Source organism: Octopus sinensis, linkage group LG10 (genome assembly GCF_006345805.1).
Source record: "Octopus sinensis linkage group LG10, ASM634580v1, whole genome shotgun sequence".
In the NCBI taxonomy this organism is placed as follows: Eukaryota; Metazoa; Mollusca; class Cephalopoda; order Octopoda; family Octopodidae; genus Octopus; species Octopus sinensis.
In genome coordinates this window covers 44,539,665-44,563,077 of record NC_043006.1, presented here as the reverse complement: position 1 = coordinate 44,563,077, position 23,413 = coordinate 44,539,665, and the positions used below count along the sequence as shown (strand labels likewise).

At 37.7% G+C, this 23,413-nt stretch overlaps 2 protein-coding genes across 5 annotated transcripts in view; one reads left to right on the top strand and one right to left on the bottom strand.

The window, feature by feature from the left end:
• Positions 1 to 296: 296 nt before the first annotated feature.
• On the top strand, positions 297 to 2,268 carry LOC115216685 (serine/threonine-protein kinase RIO1). The gene has a single exon (XM_029786198.2). The coding sequence runs from the start codon at positions 566 to 568 to the stop codon at positions 2,198 to 2,200; it is 1,635 nt and encodes a 544-aa protein (XP_029642058.1). The 5' UTR covers positions 297 to 565; the 3' UTR covers positions 2,201 to 2,268.
• Positions 2,269 to 6,359: 4,091 nt separating this feature from the next.
• Positions 6,360 to 23,413, bottom strand: part of LOC115216395 (serine-rich adhesin for platelets-like) — a 52,137-nt gene continuing 35,083 nt past the window's right edge. For 3 of the 4 annotated variants that reach the window (XM_036506600.1, XM_036506601.1, XM_029785395.2), the window contains exon 7: positions 18,142 to 21,663. In XM_036506600.1, the coding sequence (XP_036362493.1) occupies positions 18,344 to 21,663 (3,320 nt within the window). In that variant the 3' untranslated portion in view covers positions 18,142 to 18,343. Of the gene's footprint in view, positions 6,498 to 18,141; positions 21,664 to 23,413 lie in introns of those variants that run through there. The other variant, XM_036506602.1, reaches the window with a different exon arrangement.

The window sequence follows — 23,413 nt, the reverse complement described above, 5'->3', positions numbered from 1 at the left end:
AGCATGTACACACTACACTGTGTTACGCTGAATCTGCCTGGAGATTTACGTTAAGAGCGTACATGCCTATCAAATGCTCAGCCGTTCACACGTTGATTCAGGAGCAAGTATTTCCGTTGATCGAACAATACTAACCGCCGAAACAGCCGGAGTTCACACACACACACACACACACACAATCTCTCATTGATAAATCTTAACCAAATGAAAAACGTTAGCTAATTTACAAGCACTAATCCTTAGTCATTAGTGTAATTTTTTCTAGCACGTGTACATAATTTACATTGACACCGGTTCCAGCGCTGTGCATATTTATAACTTCGTAACTATTCCCTCGTGGTTTGTGTCTATTAATAAAGTATCACATAGGATAATTATGAATGAAAAAGTAAATTATATTTTATGTATGAAACTTTTTCACTCTAAACACTATCAAAATAGTTTCTTATGAAACTATTTATTTTGTTTTATAAAATTACCCAGAAGTCCATTTATACATGGCCAGAACCTGCCAGTTGCGACAAGTTGTGGTAAACTTTTGATTTTATTTCTGTTATCCGACAACATGGATGGACAGTTCGACGACGCCGTAGATGATACATCAGAGCCTATTCTACAAGAAAAATTCGAAAAGGAAGTTTACAGCAGTTCTTCAAGTGAAGAAAATGAAGAGTCTTCAGATGATTACGACGATGATCTGAGTTTTGAATGGACCAACATGTCTGGAAATTTCACGAAGAGATATAACACTGCCATGTCAGGCGGACCAACGAATTCACATCAAACAGCGTCACAGAGTAAAAATACGAAGGAGTCTTATCAGCCTCTTGACAAAGTTCTCAAAAATGTTCTTGATTTGAAGATGAAAACCACGAAATACGAAGGTCCATCTAATTGTTTTTTTAGTAAATCGGAAAGGAAAGCCGAAGCGGAACGCCTTCGAGGAAAAGACAAGTCTGAGCGAGCCACTTCAGAACAAGCTCTTGATCCACGGACTCGGATGATAATTTTTAAATTACTAGGTCGTGGTGTAATATATAATATCAACGGTTGTATTAGCACTGGCAAGGAGGCCAATGTTTACCATGCCACCGGAAAAGATGATTTTGATATCGCTGTAAAAATTTACAAAACTTCGATTTTGGTCTTTAAAGATCGAGACAAATACGTCTCGGGTGAATATAGATTTCGACATGGATATTGCAAACGGAATCCCAGAAAGATGGTCAAAACGTGGGCTGAGAAAGAAATGCGAAATCTCCAAAGAATACATCAGTCTGGTATTTTGTGTCCGAAACCTATTCTGTTACGAAGTCATGTTTTCTTAATGGAGTTTATCGGAAAAGACGGCTGGCCAGCACCTTTGCTACACGAAGCTGTCTTAACAGAATCAAAAGCTCGTGAGTTGTATCTTGATTGTATTTTAATGATGAGAACATTGTATCATGAATGTCGGTTAGTTCACGCTGATCTAAGTGAATTCAACATGTTGTTTCACGAAGGGAAAATCTATTTGATCGATGTTTCTCAATCGGTCGAACACGACCACCCTAACGCATTGTTTTTCTTGCGTAAAGACTGTACAAATGTGACGGACTTTTTCCGTAAACATTCTGTTTGTGGTTTAACTGTGAAGGAACTATTCGATTTTGTCACTGATTCTTCTATAACAGACACGAACGTGGACGATTATCTAGATAAGGCTATGACCATTACTGCTGGGAGAACTTTGGAAGAAATTACGCAACAAGACAAAGTAGACGAGGAAGTGTTTAAGAAGATTTTTATCCCAAGAAATCTTGATGAAGTTGTTAATTTTGAACGCGATATTTTAAATGCTAAGAAAGGAGATACAGAACAGGTGTACTATCAGACAGTTGTTGGTCAAAAACCAGATTTAAGCGGACCACAAAAAGAACCATTATTACTTGAGAAACAAAATGATGAAACTGGTTCTGCAGAGGAGTCTGCAGAAAACTCTGACCAAACAGATGATAGCGGACAAGATAGTGATGATGAAAACGAAGACAGTGGTAAGAACGTTGAAGGAAATATTCACCATAGAGCCAGGAACGAGTCACCCAATAGTCGCAAGAACCGTAAAAAATTAGTGAAAGAAGCTAAACAAAAGTCAAGAAGTCAAAAAATCCCAAAGCATGTGAAAAAACGCAAAGAGAAGTTAGCAAAGACAAAACGTTAAGTCAAAAGTTATTGTAGTTTCTATGTACACACCGTTTTTCTTGAATGAAGCACTGATTATTAACAGTTGTTTAGTGTTGAGTTTAATGTTTGTGTATTTGATGGCATAAAAGACACTCGGGCATATAAGAGCATCCCAATTTCAGTAGCGCATATTCAGGAGGGAAAAAATTTGGCGAAAGTAAATAAAGCGCACACCCGGTGTTTAGGGTTTTTGTTACGCCGAAAACAGGTGGTGTGCGTATTTTTTTTTTTTTACCTCCGCCAAAAGTTTTATGCATTAAAGTTTATGGTAGTCTCAACATCGTATATAGGACCCAGGGTAGTTTTTTTTTGACATTTTCTTGCGGGGGGGGAGTCTTATTTGCCATCATATACAGTAATTTTAATGATACCAACCTCAAAAGTAGCCAGTCTATCTTCAAAGGGTTGGTGGAATAGTAAAAGAGTCCAATCAAAATGTTGAATTGTTAAAAGTTTATTAATTCTGCTCTTTTTTACCTTCAAGCCCCACTTAATAAAAGGCTTTTATTTAATTTTATAATTTAGTCAAAGGACAATGGGTCATGCCTGTGACCTTTGCTGGAGAAGAAAGGAGGCAGAAATTACAGCTTATTGATTGCTGTTAACTATTTACTTTGATCCACATAACTATCTCATCTGGAAGTCAATGAGTGCAGGTGAGAATATTAGGAAATAGGGTAGCCTCTTGAGGCAACACTACTCACTGAGTCGAGCTCCTGCCAACTGGTGGCAAGACACCTTTAAAGAATCAGTTCCACCTATACCCTCAAACAAACAGTGGCAGAGGAAGCTAGAAATAATAACCAAATCTTCCTCAGATCACACATCATATACTACCATTTTAAGTAAGCAAAGGTGACATTTCATTATATAGTCCTAGATACTCTTAGAAAGACTGGATGATCACAGCTGGAATGGCTTTGATCATGGAGTTCACTCTTGAGCTAAACCCTCAGGCACAATCCGGCAGGAAGTAGCACATCAAGATATTTAGTTATCTTCGTATTAGCTGTTATTATTGTGAGAGTGCTTAGCTTAGTGGTTACATTATTCAACTCATAGTTGTGAGGTTGTGAGTTCAATTCCTGATAATGTGTGGTCCTTGAACAAGACCCTTTTTCACATTGCCCCTGTCCACTCAGCTGGCAAAAATTAGTTGTATGTGTAATTTAAAGAGTCAGCCTTGTCACATTGTGTCATGCTAAATTTTCCTGAGAACTATGTTAAAAGTACGCGCGTCTATTGACAAGTATTAATGTTTTGTAACTTTGGTAGTACTGATGTCCATTCTAAGTTTGTGATTTTGTGCTCGCATTAGAAGTTATTGCGTTCTGAGTTCAAATCTTGTTGCAGTCAACTTCACCTTTCATCCTTTCGTACCAGTCCACCACTGGGTTCGATGTAATGACCTCCTCATAAAATTGCTGACAGTGTACCAAAATTAAGGAAGTGAGCTACCAGAATCATTAGCATATTAGGCACTGGCGTAGCTAGAGTGTGTGCAGCCCTTCCTGTTTACCGCCCCAAAAACACATTGTCTACAGCAATAGCCTACAACAGGATGAAAAGTTCCGTCCCCGCCTCCCAGCCATGCTAGTGATGTTAGGTTAGGTAAAATGCTTGGCATCACTTCTAGCTCTTTACGTTCTGAGTTTAACTCCTAATAAGATAGACTTTGTCTTTCATCCTTCCAGGGTCAATAAAATAAATACTAGGTGAGCAATGGGGTCAGTATAATTGACTTACCCCACCCCAACCCCTGAATCCTAAAATTGCTGGGTTTTTTAGGATTCAGAGTTGGCAGAATTGTTAGCATACTAGATAAAATGTTTAGCAGCATTTCATCTAAGTTCTAATCCCCTGAAGTTGACTTTGCCTTCCATCATTTTGAAGTTGATAAAATAAGTACCTGTTCTGCCCTGGGGTTGATGTAATCAACCATGGTCCTCCTCTAAAATTGCAGCCCTTATTCCAAAATTTGAAATAATATTGTGATTGTGGCAAGCTGGCAGAAATGTTAGCCTATCAGGTGCAATGCTTATCGGTATTTCATCTGTCTTTACATTCTGAGTTCAAATTCCGCCAAGGTTGGCTATGCCTTTCATCCTTTTGAGGTCGATAAATTAAGTACCAGTTGCATACTGAGGTCGATCTAATCGACTGGCCCCTATCCCTGAAAATTTCGGGCCTTGTGCCTAGAGTAGAAAAGAATATTATCATTATGTTCTAAGTTCTATTCCTATCAAAGTCGACTTCGTTTTTATCCCCTCAGGGTCAGTAAAACAAAATATCAGTAAAGTGCCAGCTGTGATTTACACCCACCTCCGAGACTTTTAGTCTGAGAAGTAATTTTTATAATTATTTAAGGGCAGAATTGTTCGTATCCCACAAAATGTCTTGTAGTATTTGTTCCATTCATTCTGAGTTAAATTACTGTCAAGTTCAGTTTGCCTCTCATCCTTTTGGAATTGATGAAATAAAGTACCAACCAAATACTAGAGTTGATGGTATTGACTAACCCTCTCCCATAAAAATGTTAGGCCTTTTACCTAGGATAGAAGCAATTGTTCTTCAAGGGCATTAAATCAACTGAATCAGAAGAGTGCTGTCCCTTTATGTTGTGACTTCAAAAACTCAGAAAGTCATTACGCCAATAACAATACACGCACAGATCAATTACAATTCTTTATTGTTAGTCATTTGGCTAAATATCTAATTAATCGATCGTTAACAAAAGACTGATTGCTTAACCTGCACAAGCTATCGATTAATTGATTAGATATTTAACTAATTGATTAACAATAAAGAATTCAAATTGATCTGTGCAATTGTTATTGGTGTAATAATTCTCCCAAGGCCCAACAAAATTTGTTTCAATACGCGAATACAGATCAAGAATCTTTGAAGCCAAATACAAAAACGAAGTGAATAAGATAGTCAAAGTTAGAAATTATAATTATTGCTTAATTGAACTATGACATCTATTTGCCAGTTTTTATAAACATTTCTTTTTCTTACGAAGGACATCTTTATGCAAAATGCAGATGGAACGTTACACAAACACTCTTAATATCTTAGGCTGGCTTTTGAATCGGAAGTAATTGGCCAAATATACTACCTGTTTGATGCCAACTACAGGGTTAAGAGCTGATTCAATTATCTAACCGTCTTCATACATTGTGAGCCATTAGAAGGTAGTCTACATGGTTGCTGAACCTGTTGGAAATAGCTGTTGAATCTCCATCAAATCTTACCCCAACATCTTAAAAAAAAAAGTGATGGTCATGGCTGAAACGCCTTTGATCATAGATCTACTCTATCGGAATTGAGCTGTAGTCATAGCTGAAACGCCTTTGTTCATAGATCTGCTCTGGGAAATAAACAAGTCTTACTAATTTTTGCAGAAATCCAGCAATTTGAGGAGAAAGATTTAGTTGATTACATCAACCCCCAGTACTTTTATTGACCCTGAAAGGATGAAAAGTAAAGTCAGCTTTGATAGAATTTGAACTCAGCATAAAAATCCAGAAGAAATGCTGCTAAGCACTTTATTCGACAAGATTCTGCCAGCTTGCTGCATTAAACGGTTTTCAAATTTTCACACAAGATCAGCAATTCCTAGGGTAGTGGGACAGTTTATTATATCAACTCTAGCGTTCAACAAGTACTTCATCATCATCGTCGTTTAACGTCTACTTTCCATGCTGGCATGGGTTGGACGGTTTGACTTGACGGCTGGTCAGCCATGAGGCTACACCAGGCTCCAATCCAATCTGGCAATGTTTCTACAGCTGGATGCCCTTCCTAATGCCAGCCACTCCGAGAGTGTAGTGGGTGCTTTTTACATGCCACCAGCATGGGACCAATCAGCCAGCACTGGCATTGACCATGCTCAAATGGTGCTTTTTACATGCCGCCAGTCAGGCGGCACTGGCAACAATCATGCTTGAATGGTGCTTTTTACGTGCCAGCTGCATGGGACCAGTCAGGCAGCACAGCCATCGACCCATGAAAGTAAGAAAGTTAAAGTTGGCCTCAGTGAAATTTGAACTCAGAAGCATAGCTAACAATTTTGTCAGCACTTCTTTGACCTGAGAAATAATTACCATATTTTAACATGTATAAGGAACCCTTTTTGTCAAAAATTAGGTTAAAAAAATATGGGGGTTTCTTATACATGAATAGTATTATAATATCTTGCAAAACCTTTTCTCCAAATTTTAAGCCCCCAAAATTAGGGGATTCCTTATACACGTCAAAATACAGTAATATTGCTAGTTGATTCTTAGGTATCTTTAACAACATTCACTCCTTTGCAAACTTCAGACTCAATTTCTTCCCTGCCCATGGTTTTGTTTCTGATGCTCAGGTTAGCTAAAGGGAGAAAAACCTATTTGTTTTTGGCTACTGTTCCTTTCGCTTTTTCTTCCTTTTTTTTCTTCTTTTTTGCTGCGTTGTCCAATAATTTGTTTTAAAATAAAGGGACACAACTCTATAAATACTGAAGATTTTAGAAGTAAAACCAAAATTTCGGAGATGTACTTGCATAGCAAATGACCTGATCTGAGATCATGTGCTGGAACGAAAACAATTGCAGCACAAAAACTGTTAGATTCACTTCAACATTTAAATTTAATTTGTCAAAATATTTTCATCGCTTTGAGACCACACCCTGTTCATTTTTGCTATCTTCAACTTAAGCCTGTGTCAGGAAACCAAATGTAATCTATAGGGATGGTTGTACTTGAAATTTTTTCGGAAATGATGAATTGGAAGTTATACGTCCTGGGGTTAGTCCCACTGTGTTTCACCTTGGGCAAGTGTCTTCTAATATAGCCCCAGCATGACCAAAACTTTGTTACTGGATTTGGTAGACGGAAACTGAAAGAAGCCCATCGTGTGTTTATATATATATGTGTGTGTGTTTGTCTCCCACTACCGCTTGACAATTAGTGTTGGTGTATTTATGTCCACGTAGCTTAGCGGTTCAGCAAAAGAGATAGATAAAATAAGTATCAGGCTTAAGAAAAAATGATGTACAAGAGTTGGTTCATTTGACTAAAAATTCTTTTAGACATTGCCCCAGCATGACCACAGTCTAATAACTGAAACAAGTAAAAGATACATTTTAATTGCAGTGTTGCTCACTTCCTTAATACTTTTAACATATCTTTGTTGAAATACAATGGTTTTACTCTTTTACTTGTTTCAGTTATTTGACTGTAGCCATGCTGGAGCACTGCCTTTAGTCGAGTAAATCGACCCCAGGACTTATTCTTTGTAAGCCTAGTACTTATTCTATCAGTCTCTTTTGCTGAACCGCTAAGTTACGGGGACGTAAACACACCAGCATCGGCTATCAAGCAATGTTGGGGGGGACAAACATACACACACACACATATATGCATATGTGGGTGCGATGGGCTTCTTTCAGTTTCCATCTACCAAATCCACTCACAAGGCTTTGATCGACCCAAGGCTATAATAGAAGACACTTGCCCAAGGTGCCATGCAGTGGGAATAAACCCGGAACCATGTGGTTGGTAAGCAAACTACTTACCACACAACCACTCCTTTGTTTCAGTTTTGAAAATATTGAAGAATTTAGTATAACTTTGTCATTATTAAACTTGTGTTTAGAATGTAAATTAATATGAAAATTGATTGCAGGTTTTAATTTAGATCACTCTAAAACAGGAAGTTGGTATCCTCAAATCAAATATAATCTGGTGTGGTTTTGTATGAAAAGAGTTAAATATGTTAATCCTAAATTGCCTGTTGTAATTTTGTGGATTGCTACAGGTAAGAGGGCTCTGAAAGGGGTCTCAGGGAGTAGCATCTGTGCCTTCCTGAGCTAGTTTTCCACCACATTTCTTAAAAATTGTGGTAGAGGCCATTCATGTCTCAGGACCACTCATGTCTAGAACTTGAGGTTGGGGGTAAGCAAGGGCATGTTCCCCATAGAAAATCCAGCTTCAAAAATGCCTCATGACAACAAAGGAGACTGGCACCATCTATAGGGATGGTTGTGCTTGAAATTTTTTCGGAAATGATGAATTGGAAGTCATATGTCCTGGGGTTAGTCCCACTGTGTGGCACCTTGGGGTGGGCTGCACCTGCCTACCTCGGTTGCTATGGCATTGAGGTAGATCCAGCCACCCCCGTTAACAGGAACAAAACCTGGATTTAAAATACTGAATGATGATGATGTAACGGTATTGAAAAGGCAGCGAGCTGGCAGAATCGTTAGCACGTTGGGCAAAATGCTTAGCTGTATTTTGTCTGCCGTTACGTTCTGAGTTCAAATTCCGCCGAGGTCAACTTTGCCTTTCATCCTTTCGGGATCGATTAAATAAGTACCAGTTACGCACTGGGGTCGATAAAATTGACTTAATCCGTTTGTCTGTCCTTGTTTGTCCTCTCTGTGTTTAGCCCCTTGTGGGTAGTAAAGAAATAGGTATTGTTAAGGTGGGGTCAGTGGTCAATATCTCTAAGTACAGCTTTTGCTGTCAGACAGCTTGATAAAGTTGACTTGCTAAGGAAAAAACACTGTGAGGTTAAGGGAAATTAACTGATTTGATTTTGAATCCTACTGTAGCTTTCTGCAAAAGAAATTCGTTCCATGCCTTCACTACATTATTTTTTTTTAAGTATACAATTTACATATAATTGTACAATTGTATACAGGCGTGGCTGTGTGGTTAAGAAGCTTATTTCCCAACCATGTGGTTTTTGGTTCAGTCCTACTACATGACACCTAGGCAAGTGTCTTTTACTATAGCTCCCGAATGGCAATAATAGTGTTATTAACTGATGTTCATTTTCCCAAAAGTCAACGTTTTCGAATTTGACAATGATAAAGCTTTTGCCCATGTTTGGTACAAGAATTTCCTAACCAAGTTGTTTCTTTTGGTCTTTGACTATTTCTTATTCCTTGCATTGGAAGCATCTTGTCTGGTTGCAATCTTGTAATATACAAAGTGGCGAGCTGGTAGAATTGTTAGCACGCTGGACAAAATGCTTAGTACTATTTCATCTACCATTACATTCTGAGTTCAAATTCCACCTAGGTTGACTTTGCCTTTCATCCTTTCGGGGTTGATTAAATAAGTACCAGTTATTCACTGGGGTCGATCTAATCGACTTAATCCCTTTGTTTTTCCTTGTTTGTCCCCTCTATGTTTAGCCTCTTGCGGGCAATAAAGAATGAATATGTGTTGATGGAACTATTTCTTTCAGATCTGTAATCCTTCAACTCTTGTGCCCCAAGATTTAATAATGTTAAACACTCTTTACATTAATGAGCTATTTGCAATACTTATTAAGCAGACTGCTTTACTCTGTCTTAACCTTCTGCATATAGACACAGGAGTGGCTGTGTGGTCTTTTAAGTGGGATTTGATCTTTGCCTTGATTTTGGGGTCATAGCCATAGACCCATGATTCATCACCAGTTATGACTATTTCCAAATAAATTTTGTCTTCTTTGACACAGTCAAGGAGATCCTATGAGGCTGAAACCCTATCTTTTCTTTGAGACAACCACACTCTGCATACTCTAATTCCAGGCACTGCTATAAACAACAAAAGTGAGCAAAAACCTTATGTGTAAGAACTTTTAGCCAGATGAATTGACCCCAATACTTTTTTTTTTCTAAAGCCTGATACTTATTTTATCTGTCTCTTTTGCTGAACTGCCAAGTTACAAGGACATAAACGCACCAACACTAACTAGTTATCAAGTGGCAAGGGACAAACACTCATATATTAAGTGTGCTTGCATGACAGAGTTCAAGATCAATCTTTGTGCCTAGCGGCTTTACTCTATGTATCCTGCTGCACACACACATCTCTTAACCATAAGTGACTGAACTAATTGACACTAATTCACTTACCAACATGCTACAATCTTCAGCTTACAGATTTATTATTTTGCACTTCCTACCTTTTTCCCTTCTACACTTTTACTTGTTTCAGTCATTTTACTGTGGCCATGCTGGAGCACCGCCTTTAGTCGAGCAAATCAATCCCAGGACTTATTCTTTGTAAGCCTAGTACTTATTCCATTGTGGTCTTTTGCCGAACCACTAAGTTATAGGGACGTAAACACCAGCATCGGTTGTCAAACAATGTTGGGCGGACAGACACACAAACATATACACACACGTACATACACACACACACATATATATATATATATATATATACACGCATATACGACGGGCTTCTTTCAGTTTCTGTCTACCAGATCCACTCACAAGGCTTTGGTCGGCCTGAGGCTATAGTAGAAGACACTTGCCCAAGGTGTCATGCAGTGGGACTGAACCCGGAGCTACTTACCACACAGCCTCTCCTATGCCTATGCTGCAATGGTTTCTGCTTTTAATTAGCTATCTACATGCCCTTTCTACTCAGCCCCATCTGTATCTCATCTCTCAGACCTCAAATGAAACACTTTCACAATTCTTGTTTCACAACTGGAAATGCATCCAGATCAAGACTTTTCTTGTAGAAATTGACCTACAAATATTCAAAGTGAATATTTATTGCATGAAACTCACAACTCCATGAATGTAGGCACGAAAAAAGCACCATTCAAGCGTGGTTGATGCCAGTACTGCCTGACTGGCCCCTGTGCTGGTGGTATGTAAAATGCACCCACTATACTCTTAGAGTGGTTGGTATTAGGAAGGAAATACAGCTGTAGAACTTTTGCCAGATCAGATTGGAGCTTGGTGTAGCTTCCTGGCTTGCCAGTCCTCAGTCAAACCGTCCAACCCATGCCAGCATGGAAAGTAGATGTTAAAAGATGATGATGATGATGAAAAAAAAAGCAACCAAATTTCCAAGTTTCACTCCATCATTTTAAAGCTCAATGCACAAATAATATTGATCTAGATGGGTGCAGATGTGGTTGTGTGGTTAAGAAGCTTGCTTTCCAACTACATGGTTTTAGGTTCAGTCCCACAGTGTAGCACTTGTGAGTGGATATGGTAGATGGAAACTAAAAGAAGCCCATCATATGTGAGTGTGTGCGTGCATGCCTTGACGTTGTGTGATTGTCATAGACATGTGTCACTATCATACAACCATTATCCTTCATTTTCAAACTTTCATGCAAACATGTCCAGCTATCGAGAAATATTACGTTTTGTTTACGTTGTGGTTTTGAATATTTCATCACCAAAAAATGATTTGATGACGTCGGGGCGTGCACAAGGATGTAGGAATAATATTACCCAAATTATTATTTGGATATGGTTATCTAGAATAACCTTTCACAGAATTAATATATTCACACAGAATGTACTCCGTACTATTCCAAACATAGAATTTTAATAAAGGAAGGCAAGGTTTACGATATCGGAGGAATATCGTCTCATTCCATCATCCTTTTGTTCTTCAAGTGGTTCAGGCTTTCAGCAGGCAAAGAGAAAAGACTTCAAGTACAACTGCTATTTACAACTGGTTTATTTACAGGAAAGGTGAAGTGTGCTGCTCTCAGCTACCATCTTAAGCTCCAATAGTGTGGGCGTATTGCCTCTGGAGATAGACAGGCAGAAAACCTCAGCCAGTGTTACTGTGTAGTGGCGCCGAAGAAGAGAAATTTGAAGAGGGTTTTCCCTTTATATAGTTTTTTCCACAATGAGCCTTATTGTGATCTCATGCATGGCAAATGGATGCAGGTGAGGTCTCGCTCCAGTCTCAGAGATTACAATGGCTGCTGCAAGATCTCATCCAATATGGCACTGGCTGTTTGTGCTGCTACAGAATGATATTAAACTCAGTAATCCAATACGAACAACCAACACTGTCAACTAACAACAGTTACACACAGTTTCTTTATTTTATCGAAATGTGTCAGTCCACTTTTGGTCACATGGGGGTGGTCAGGATCTTTCCACAACACCTTTATTGGAAACAGGAGGATTGGCCACATGCACGGCATCTGGCTGTTAGTTGTGATTTCCAAGTTTTGACTTATATAACCAATATGTTAAGTGTTCCAGATATTTGTAACCATAATAAAAAAAGATAACATATTTAAAATTATTTTCTCCTTGTTTATAGTTGAAATATTTATTACTAGAAACATTTTTGATTTAACATACTTTTTTTAATTCCTTTATTTTATTTTTAGGAACTTGAATAATAAACATTGAAATTTTTTTTTTTTTTTTTCAATATAAAATAGATTTTTATTTAGCAACATTCTTTCGCAGGAAGAAAAAGAAAAGTCACTATATTAGAAGTATAACAAATCAAATCAAGAAAAAAAAAACCCAAACTAGGAAACAAAGTTCTGGTTTTTCCTCACCGAGGAAACCAAGAAAAAGAAAGAATGCGGGGTTAAACAGTAGAATACAATGGTGGGAGAAACAGCTGTATATCCCAGACTGATTTCCTCCATCGAATCAGGATAACTGTGGCCCGTTTGAGAAATGAGCCTCATGAGGTTGGGTGGCTTTTGCAGCGAGTATCACTTGGCCATTCTCATCGGCAACGCCTTTGCAAACATGGAAAATATTTTTAGATAGCAAGTTGTAAACCATGTGGTCAATTAATGTAAGGGAGATAATCATTTCTAGATAATCCTTGGATGGACTAGAAGTTTGAATTTGAAATCAATAAACAAGGAAGATTCATAGAATCATCATCATCATCGTCATTATCGTTTAATGTTCGTTTTCCATGCTGGCATGGGTTGGACGGTTTGTCTGAAGACTAGCAAGCCAGGAGGCTGCACCAGGCTCCAATCTGATCTGGCAATGTTTCTACAACTGGATGCACTTCCTAACACCAATTGCTCCGAGAGTGTAGTGGGTGCTTTTTACATGTCACCAGCACGGGAGCCAGTTGGGGGCACTGGCATCGACCACATTCAGATGGTGCTTTTTATGTGCCACCAGTCAGGGGGCACTGGCATCAAAGACGTTCGAATGGTGCTTTTTATGTGCCACCAGCATGGGAACAAGTCAGGGGCCACTGTGGCATCAACCACGTTCAGATGGTGCTTTTCATGATCCACTGCCACAAAAGCCAGTCAGTGGATTCTGGCATCAGCCATGTTTGGATGGTGCTTTTGATGTGCCACCGACATGGGAGCCAGTCAGAGGCAACTGGCATCAACCATGTTCAGATGGTGCTTTTTATGTGCCACTGGCACGGGAGCCAGTCAGGAGGCACTGGCACTGACCACATTCGGATATTGCTTTTTACTTGTCACTGGCACAGGAGCCAGTCAGGGGGCAAAATTTTATAATTATTTATTTTTTCATACTCATTCCAAAAATCTGAAAATTTCTAGTCTTAAGTCATCATGTTTTAGATGGGCTTTGAATCTTTCCCCCAACTATTGTGAAATCTAATCTGACTAATTGATTGATTTACAATATCAGTAGACTGTAAATCTATCCCAGTCTAATTGTTGTTGTTATAACAAGTTTAATCAGAAGCAAACTCATTGCATTATGATTGATTAACTCTGATCTATTTCTGATATTTTACAAGACTCGAGTAAAACCCGATATGTGTGTGGAACAGTGCTGCTGTACAAACAGATATTTAAACTGCATTCAAGATTTAATCTATTTTCTGTTAATACTAACCCGAGTCTGTTTTGTTCTTTAATTTGAGTTTACATTTTTACAGTAAAAAGAAAATTTAACCCTTTAGCATTCAGATTATTTTGTCTAATGTAATACTTATTTACTCTTTTATTTTTTTACTTGTTTCAGTCATTTGACTGTAGCCATGCTGGAGCACCACCTTTAGTCGAGCAAATCGACCCTAGGACTTATTCTTTGTAAGCCTAGTGCTTATTCTATCGGTCTCTTTTGCCAAACCACTAAGTTACGGGAATGTAAACAAACCACCATCGGTTGTCAAGCAATGTTGGGGGGACAAACACAAACACATAAACACACACATACATATATATGGTGGGCTTCTTTCAGTTTCCGTCTACCTAATCCACTCACAAAACTTTGGTCGGCCCGAGGCTATAGTAGAAGTCACTTGCCCAAGGTGCCACGCAGTGGGAATGAACCCAGAACCATGTGGTTGGTAAGCAAACTACTTACCACACAGCCACTGCTGCACCTATTTATTCACATTGTTTTGAATTAATCATGAAATATCTTGTAGCTTCAAGATTTTGATGATGTAGTAGTTTATTTTTAGAATAACATTGCAAAGTAGATGCGAGGGGCCAAGTCTGGCCAGTTTGAAGATAAAACCGGTAGAATATTTTGGCCGGATATGGCTGGTTTAAATACTGAAGGGTTAAACATTATTATGAATTTAAATATCAATAAGAATAAATGTTATTTCACTTACTCCCCCCCTCCCCAAAATTTGTAATCAATATTGCCACATAAAATGCACTTGTACCTGTGCCATTGGTATGTAAAAAGCACCCAGCACACTCTGTAAAGTGGTTGGCATTTGGAAGGACACCAAGTGGTAGAAACTATGCCACAACAGACAATTGGAGTCTGGACTGCTCCTCAGCTGGCCAGCCCCTGTCAAACCACCCAATCCATGCCAGCATGGAAAACAGATGTTCAGTGATGATGATGATGACAGCTTGTTCATTAACAGTTATTAGTGGCACTTTTATGTGTCTCTAGATTTGTTTCTACCATCATCATCATCATCATATGTCTTGCTTCCATTATGATATAGATTGGATGGTTTGACAGGATCTGATGGATCCTAGGATTGCATTATGTTTCAGTGTCTGCTTTGGCAGGGTTTCTATGGCTGGATGTTCTTCCTAATGCCAACCACATTACAGCATATATTGAGTGCTTTTTTTTTTCCTGCCAATTCGGCCTAATAGGGCCATCATGTAGTTTGCAAGACTACAAACCCTTGGGAGATAATTTTATGCTAAGACATGAGATGCAAAAGACAGGTAAAGTATGAGAGAATGGGCCAGAGGTGCAACATGACTGCTCCCAGTTTAGAAGAGAGGGTGGACGTGATTGTGTGAATACATATTCTTGATAATAATGTCTGAATGATTAAGTGACCTGTTTAGTACAAGATCTGGAAGGTAAAAATATGGAAATGATATTGCAAGTGAGAAGTGTCAATTACTTCATCATCATCGTTTAACATCTGCTTTCCATGCCAGTATGGGTTGGCTGATTTGACTGAGGACTGGCGAACCAGATGGCTGCACCACGCTTCAATCTGATCTGGTGGTTTCTACAGCTGGATGCCCTTCCTAACACCAACCACTCCGAGAGTGTAGTGGGTGCTTTTACGTGCCACCAGCACGAGGGCCAGTCAGGCAGTACAGGCAATGGCCATGCTCAAATGGTGTTTTTAACATGCCACCTGCACAGGAGCCAGTCCAGTGGCACTGGCAACAAATTGTGTTCACAAATGCATGGAATTACTCAACATGTCAACACATCATTGTAGACTTTGGCAAACAAAGAATAAACAGTCTTAAAATGAAAACAAAGTTGTAAAAATTGTTCTAACAACAGACATAAGCATGGATGTTACAGCTGCAGCAATAGTGATGTATTTCACTGTTTAGCAATTAGATTACTTTGTTAAATGTACTGCTTAATTATTCACATTGTTTTGAATTAATCATGCAATATCTCATGGCTTTGAGATTTCGATGATGTGATTGTTTATTTTAAGAATGACTCTGTTGGGTAGGTTTGAGAGGCTGGATCTGGCTGGTCAGAATATAATATGCATGATATTTAGGCCAAAATAGCTTTGAGATTTTGATGATGATATTGTTTATTTTTAGAGTGATATTGTAGGATATGTATGAGAGGTCAGATCTAGCTAATTTATTCATAAAACAGTCAGAATATTGGGCCAGTTATGGCTGGTCTAAATGCTAGGGGGTTAAGTTTACTTTACAACCATATAGTTGGCACCTCCAGTGCCAAGGCTGGCCAATGCCTTGTGAGTAGGTTTGGTAGACAGAAACTGTATGGAAGCCCATTGTGTGTGCTTGTCCCTACACTGCTAGACACTTGATGATAGTTTGCTTATGTCTCTGTGATTTAGCAGTTCAGCAAAACAGCTTAATGAAATATGTGTCATTATTATTATTCAGGTCACTGTCTGGAATCGAACTCGGAATCTTGGGGTTAGTAGCCTGCGCTCTTAACCACTACGCCATATGCCTGTAGTGGTTAAGAGTGCGGGCTACTAACCCCAATATTCCAAGTTCAATTCCAGGCAGTGAATAATAATAATAATAATAATAATAATATTGAAAAATATGTATCATACTAAAAAAAAAAAAATACTGGGCTCAATTTGTTTGACTAAATACTTCAAGGCTGAGGCTTGAATACTAGACTTTTGGTTTCTTTCTCCGTGTGTGTGTGTTTATAATACAATCAGAGGAGTGCAGATATGGCTGGTAGTTAAGAAGCTTGCTTCCGAACCATGTAGTATTGGATTCAGTCTGACTATATACCTTAGGCAAGTGTCTTCTAATATAGCCCTGGGCCAAGCAAAGCCCTGTGGGTGTATTTTGCACATGGAAACTGAAAGAAATCTGTCATATATCATCATCATTTAGCGTCCTCTTTCCATGCTGGCATAGATTGGACAGTTTGACATGGAGCTGACTAGCAAGGAGGTGTCCAGACTCCAATTGTCTATTGTGGCATGGTTTCTATGGCTGGATACCCTTCCTAATGCCAACCACCTAACAGTGTGTTCTGGGTGCTTTTTATGTGCCACTGGCATGGGTGTTTGTTTGTGTATATGTGTGTTTGTATACTCATGTCTTGACACCATGTTGTTGTAAACAATCATCATCATCGTACAAGCAAAGTTTCTGTGAATAACATGTCTGACTCCGAGAAGATATTACCTTGCATGAGAACAGATGAGGGTTGGCAACAGGAAGGGCATCCAGCCATAGAAAGTCTCTCTCATCAAATTCTGTCTGACCCATGCGAGCAAGGAAAAGTGGACATTAAGTAATGATGATGATGATGACAACGATAAGGAGGAGGCGGATTCATTTGTTTGGCAGGTTCTCTCAATCAGTAATATAGATATGATTGATTTCAGCTTGAACATTTGTAGCAAGTGGAAATACAGGTAGGAGATTCCACTTGAGAAATGCCTTGAATTTATATTTCTTTTTAAATCCTTATAGTACTGTTTTATTTTCTTGAGCAATTTCCCTAACTCTACCTACCCTAAATTTTAGGATTGATGAATAAAGTAAATATTTGCATATATTTTTGTAAATTTTTTATTCACCATATCTGTTGTGAACAGCACTGGATTAACCATTAAACAAAATAAGCATGTGCTTGGGGCATCAAGGGAAGGAGCGGGGCACCACAGAAATGGTAAATGGTTGACAGCACAAAAGAAATCACTTTAAACTTGTTAAAATAATATTTGAATCGGTTTACATGATCAGAAATATAATTTTGAAGTGTCCATGGTGCCACAGTAAGGATCTGATCAAAGACTTTGCCAGTAAATAAAAGTAGGAGAAAACTTTTCAAATATAAATAAAGTGGAATATACAAAAATAAACATTATTTTCCATCTTACTGTTAGCTTTGTTTCATTTTAAAAAATAAAAATTTATTACCTCCGCCAAGGAAGGAGATTATGTTTTCATCGGTGTTGGTTTGTCCGTCTGTGTGCAAAATAACTCAAACAGTTGTGAACGGTATTTGATGAAACTTGCAGGAAACGTTGGTAATGACACAAGGAATAGATGTTGAAATTTTGGTAGTGATCCGGGAATTTTTATGGATTCTTGAAGGATTTTTCATTTGTTATGTTTACTTTACATGAAGTATTACAATGTTACGTTCTTTGATTATCTCCCTTGAAAACACGTTCATCATTCCCACATAACCTATGGTGGCGTTGCTGTTCCCAAAGTTTATTTTCATTTCTCTATTAATAATTTTACTCGCGTATCTATCTTAAAATGAGCTGCTTGGCGGAGGTCTGCACTCTCCCAAGTACTTTTCTAGATTTATGGCTTATTGTTTATATTGTGAATTACATAATGGGGGCACCAAAATCTTTTAGATGCTTAGAGCCTCTTTGGATCTTAATCTGTCCCTGGTTGTGAACTTGATTTGACAATATTTCTATGAATTACTTGTTTTTTGTTTCTTTTCTAAAGAAGACTGTGTGGCTGTGAAGCTAGAAGCTGTTGCAGTTACCGCTTTTACTCCAAACACATTGTCAGGAATACTATTTTGGGTTACTTTTAATTTCATAACAGATTGGTTTGAAGATGATACCAAACCCATATATGGAGGATTTGGTGTGGTAAAACTATTAATTGAAGTGAGAGGCTTTGGAGAAGATACAGTCATTGCCTCACGATTCAAAGAATTATTAGTGAATTGCTGTTGATCTGATATAAATTTTGGTGAGGATATAAATTGGTTTGATGTAGTGGGCACATTTTGGGTTGTATCACTTTTAAACTGAGGAACAGAGGTATGTAGTGGATGTGTTTTAGTCAGATCCTGGGACCATTTAGAGCTTGACACTTGAAGAAGATCAGAAGTTACATTTAACAAAGATTTTTGTGTCAAAGATTTGTTTTGCCCAAAAGTAGGAACATTTTGTAAATGCTTTATTTCTGTTGATATTGATCTTGGAGAGCTCTCAGTTGAGGCAGAATGTTGAACCTTTCTTTGAGTGATGTTAGGTGTAAATGCTGTTGTAATATTCAGAGTATTAGTTATCGAATTATAATTTGTATTTGCATTAATCTCAAGAGGGTTTACTATGGATGTATCATGATTCACCATATAAATAACATTTTTCTCAGTTATTTTACTAGTTACAAGCTCTTCCTCAGGAGCAAATGAAGCTAAAACATTAGAATCTACGGGTTTAATTACATTCAATCTTGTTGCAGTAGAATTTTGTGTAGGGTGAAAGCTATGTAGTGGTTTAGTATTAGTAACATCCACATTCTGGTTAGTTGTTAATCTGTCAGTGTTGTTTGTGATTATAGATGCTAGTAGTGAGCCTTTCATAGATTCGGTGACAGTACTGAGTTTCATGGGCTTTTTATAACCCTTTTTGGTAAAAATATAATGAGTGTCATTTCTAATGTTATTGTCAGGTAAAGTTTTATTGACAGGAATCTTTACCCAACCAAATCCTGCAGACATAAAAGTAGTTACACCAATATCTTCTTCAGAGTCAGTTGGCTGCTCTTTCTTAATGTTATTGTCAATCTGAAAATCAGCTCGATGGCCAGCTCTGATGGTCAGATTATCATTATCAGCTTTTACTGTGTTTTTCAATAAATTCAAATCCTGGGACCAAACAGTGGTATCAGTGTTACTCTCTGTAATAGGTATTGTTGGGGACACAATGCCCTGAGAATGCTGAGGCGGAGGAGGTTCGACTGTTGTGTATGTCCTGTGATAAGGAGTTGTCACGGTGACAGTATACATTTGTAGAGAAGCATCTTGCTGATTCAAGTCTATGATAGACTTCTGTGTAACAGCAACTAACTGGCCTTTAACTGTAGTGAATTCATGTAATGTAACACCACTTAGCTGGTCCCTATTTCCAGTTGGCTGTGTGCTACCAACATCTTGTTTAGCCCAATCTCTGTTGAGCTGAGATATATCAACAACGTGCTGGTTCACATTTGTGGTAGGCTTCTGTGCTGTATCAATACCTTGTTGGTCCCTGTTTCTAGTTGATTGGGGTGTGTCAACATTTTGTTGAGCCCTGTCTCTGTTTGATTGGAGTATACCAACAATTTGCTGGTTCCAGTTTGTAGTAGGCTTCTGTGATGTAATAATGCCTTGCTGGTCCCTATTTCTGTCTGACTCTGATATAACAACAGCTTGTAGTATTCTGTTTGTAGTAGATGCTTGTAATGCAATAAAATCTTGCTGGCTTCTTTTTGTGGTTACCTTCTGTAAAATAACAGGTTGTTGGTCCCTGTTTGTGGAGGACCTACTTGTTGTATCAATGTAATCACTTTTATTTAAATATTTGTTGGTCAAAGGAGTTATTGAAACATCTTGCATGAAAAGGGATTCATCTGTTGATTTGAGGCCTATATTTCTCATATGGGTTTGATTTTGTGTTAAATTTACATTCCCCATTCCTGGGGCCTTTGGCCTGTCATTGGTAGTAGAATTGACCATAGAAGAGAGCATATCTTTAAAAGGATTAGTGGTTGAGTCTGAATTTGAGATTATAGCATTAGGATGATCCTGACTTAATCCACTGGCTATGTGTATTTTTTCAGTCTCTAGCTGATTCCTAGTTACATTAGGGGAAGAAGAAAGCAGATACAAATCTGAAACAATGGCTTTATTCCCAGATTCTGTACCAGGTTGTGATGTTCTAATAGTTGTTTCATCAAAGGTGTCAACTGGAAGCTTCAGTGTAGAGTTGTTGTCTCCCATAATAATATCTGATAACATGTCAGTTACATTTCTTTGACTATTGGTAACAACTGGAATATTCTTGATATCTGAATTAAGATTCCTCTGTTTTCCTATATAATCTTTGTAGCTACTCTTATCAGTTTTAACAGGTATAAGCGTACTCTTGAATATGTTACTGTCATTCTTTTCAGAAAGATCAAATGGATTATTTGTAATCTCCACTAGATTATTGGATCCTCGCAAAGAATTATCTTTATTCATGTCAGTGTTTGCCATATAATTTTGAACTGTTACAGCTTCGTTGGAATTTATAATCCCAAATTCTGCTGGCAGTTCTTTATGAGATTTTTGTTGTTTATGCTTAATATTCATGTTTATGCTTGATGAATTTCGTTTGCTTTGTGCAGAACCTCTTGTTAAATACTGAAAAGGAATGGCCAACCAACCAGAACCAGAAGGTTTTATGTTAATACCAGTTTTTACATTGATTGATTCATGCGAATTGTTCTCTTGCTTAGTCCTGAGATCAATGTTATTTTCTCTATGTGGGGTCAATGTAGTTATGGACAAGTTCACTTGTGTGATTTCAGATTGATTATTGTGACCTTTGCCAACATCTAGGCCAGTAATGTCCTCACTGATATTTCTCGTTAGATTTGTAAAGATATCAGAACTTTTCTCAACTGGAGTTTTGTTGTGGAGAAAATTAAAAACATCACTTAATTCTTTTGAGTGTTGAAGATCAAACGATTTGCTTGTGATTGCTGTAAGGAATCTATAACCCCAAACTCCTGTATAACTTGTCCAGCTGGGTGTAGTAACAGCAGCTTTAAGTGAATTTTCTTGTCTCTTTATGGAATCATGAATTATACCTGTTTCTGTGTTAGCATCAGTTATCATTTCAGTACTGACCATTGTCACAGAACTGGTTTGATCAGTAACATTTTTATTGGTACTTAATTGTAGATGGTAATTCCAAGTGGTATTTTCATCGACATCATTTGGTACGGCAAATTCCAAGTGATTATCTGTCTCTGAAACATAAAAATTTGATTTTTTTTTTTTAAGCTTCATAACTAACACAAGAAAATAAGAAATTGTGACTTTCATCTTTTACACATGACAGAATAAATACTTGCTGCATATCAAAATTCTACTTGATTAGAATTGATCTGAGACTATACAACAAGGAAGAAGATTAAAATGATAAACAAAAGACTTTGTGTGTGTGTGATGCCATTTTATGTACAATCTAAATTACTCATGCATAGTACCTTGGCTTAGTGCTATCTCAAACCAAGCAACGTCTTAAGAGTAGAAATGAGTGACAAAAATTGAATGAAAGCCTATCGTTTGTATGTGTGTGTGTATATGTATATATATATATATGTATATATATATATATATGTGTGTGTATGTATATATATATACAGGGTGATTCAAAAGTCACCATACATAGGAAAAATTTATTTTTTCATAAGAAACAGTTAAATAAAAAAAACTGTTTCTTATAAAAAAAAACAAATTGTTCTTATGTATGGCGACTTTTGAATCACTCTGTAGTAAGGAATTATTATTCCAAACATTTACCAGTTTGGTCTCAGATATTCAAAATAGGTTATTCAATGGTTAATATATAAATCCAATAATATTCTTATAAGATAAGAGTTTAGAGATATATTCTGTTGGATAATTCAGAATATATTACCTTAACCATATAGGTTTCCTGGAGTATCAACAATAGTAATAAGAATTATTACAATAGACTGATAGAATAAGTACTAGGCTTACAAAGAATAAGTCCTGGGGTCAATTTGTTTGACCAAAAGCAGTGCTCCAGCATGGCTGCAGTCAAATGACTGAAACAAGTAAAAAAATAAAAGAATACAGCTTTACATAGGTCCACATATATTTCAACTGCACCAATTAGTGTCCTTTGCAATTGCGACCCTTCTATAATACTGGTGCAGTTTCTTCAGGGTCTTAACATCCTTATTATTATTGTTGATATATGTGTATATATATATATATATATATACATACATATATATGTGTGTGTGTGTGCATGTATATATATATATATATATATATATACACATACATATATATATATCATCATCGTTTAACGTCCAATTTCCATGCTAGCATGGGTTGGACGATTTGACTGAGGACTGGTGAACCAGATGGCTGCACCAGGCTCCAATCTTGATCTGGCAGAGTTTCTACAGCTGGATACCCTTCCTAACGCCAACCTCTCTGAGAGTGTAGTGGGTACTTTTACGTGCCACTTCCACGAGAGCCAGTCAGGCGGTACTGGCAACGGCTACACTCAAATAGTGTTTTTGTTATGTGCCACCTGCACAGGAGCCAGTCCAACAGCACTGGCAACAACCTCACTTGAATGTTTTGATCACGTGCCACCAGCACAAGTGCCAGTAAGGCGACGCAGGTAACAATATATATATATATATATGAGTGTGATATATGCAAGCACGTGATGTTTACATTCTGTGTGCTCAAATGAAAGCATTGAACACAAAATGGTGACTTTATTGAGGAAATACCTTGTCAATAAATCATCCTCTAGCACTGCATTTTTAAAGAAATAAAATAAGAAATTCCTTACTTGCAAAACAGGTAAGGATTAGTGACAGAAAAGTCATTCCTCTGTTAAACAATGCTTCAGTAAGTATTCACCCAACCCATGCCAGCATTAAAAATGGACATAAAATGAATGAGTGTCATAAGTTGAATGAATAAAAATGCCTTTAATTTAGCTTCTTC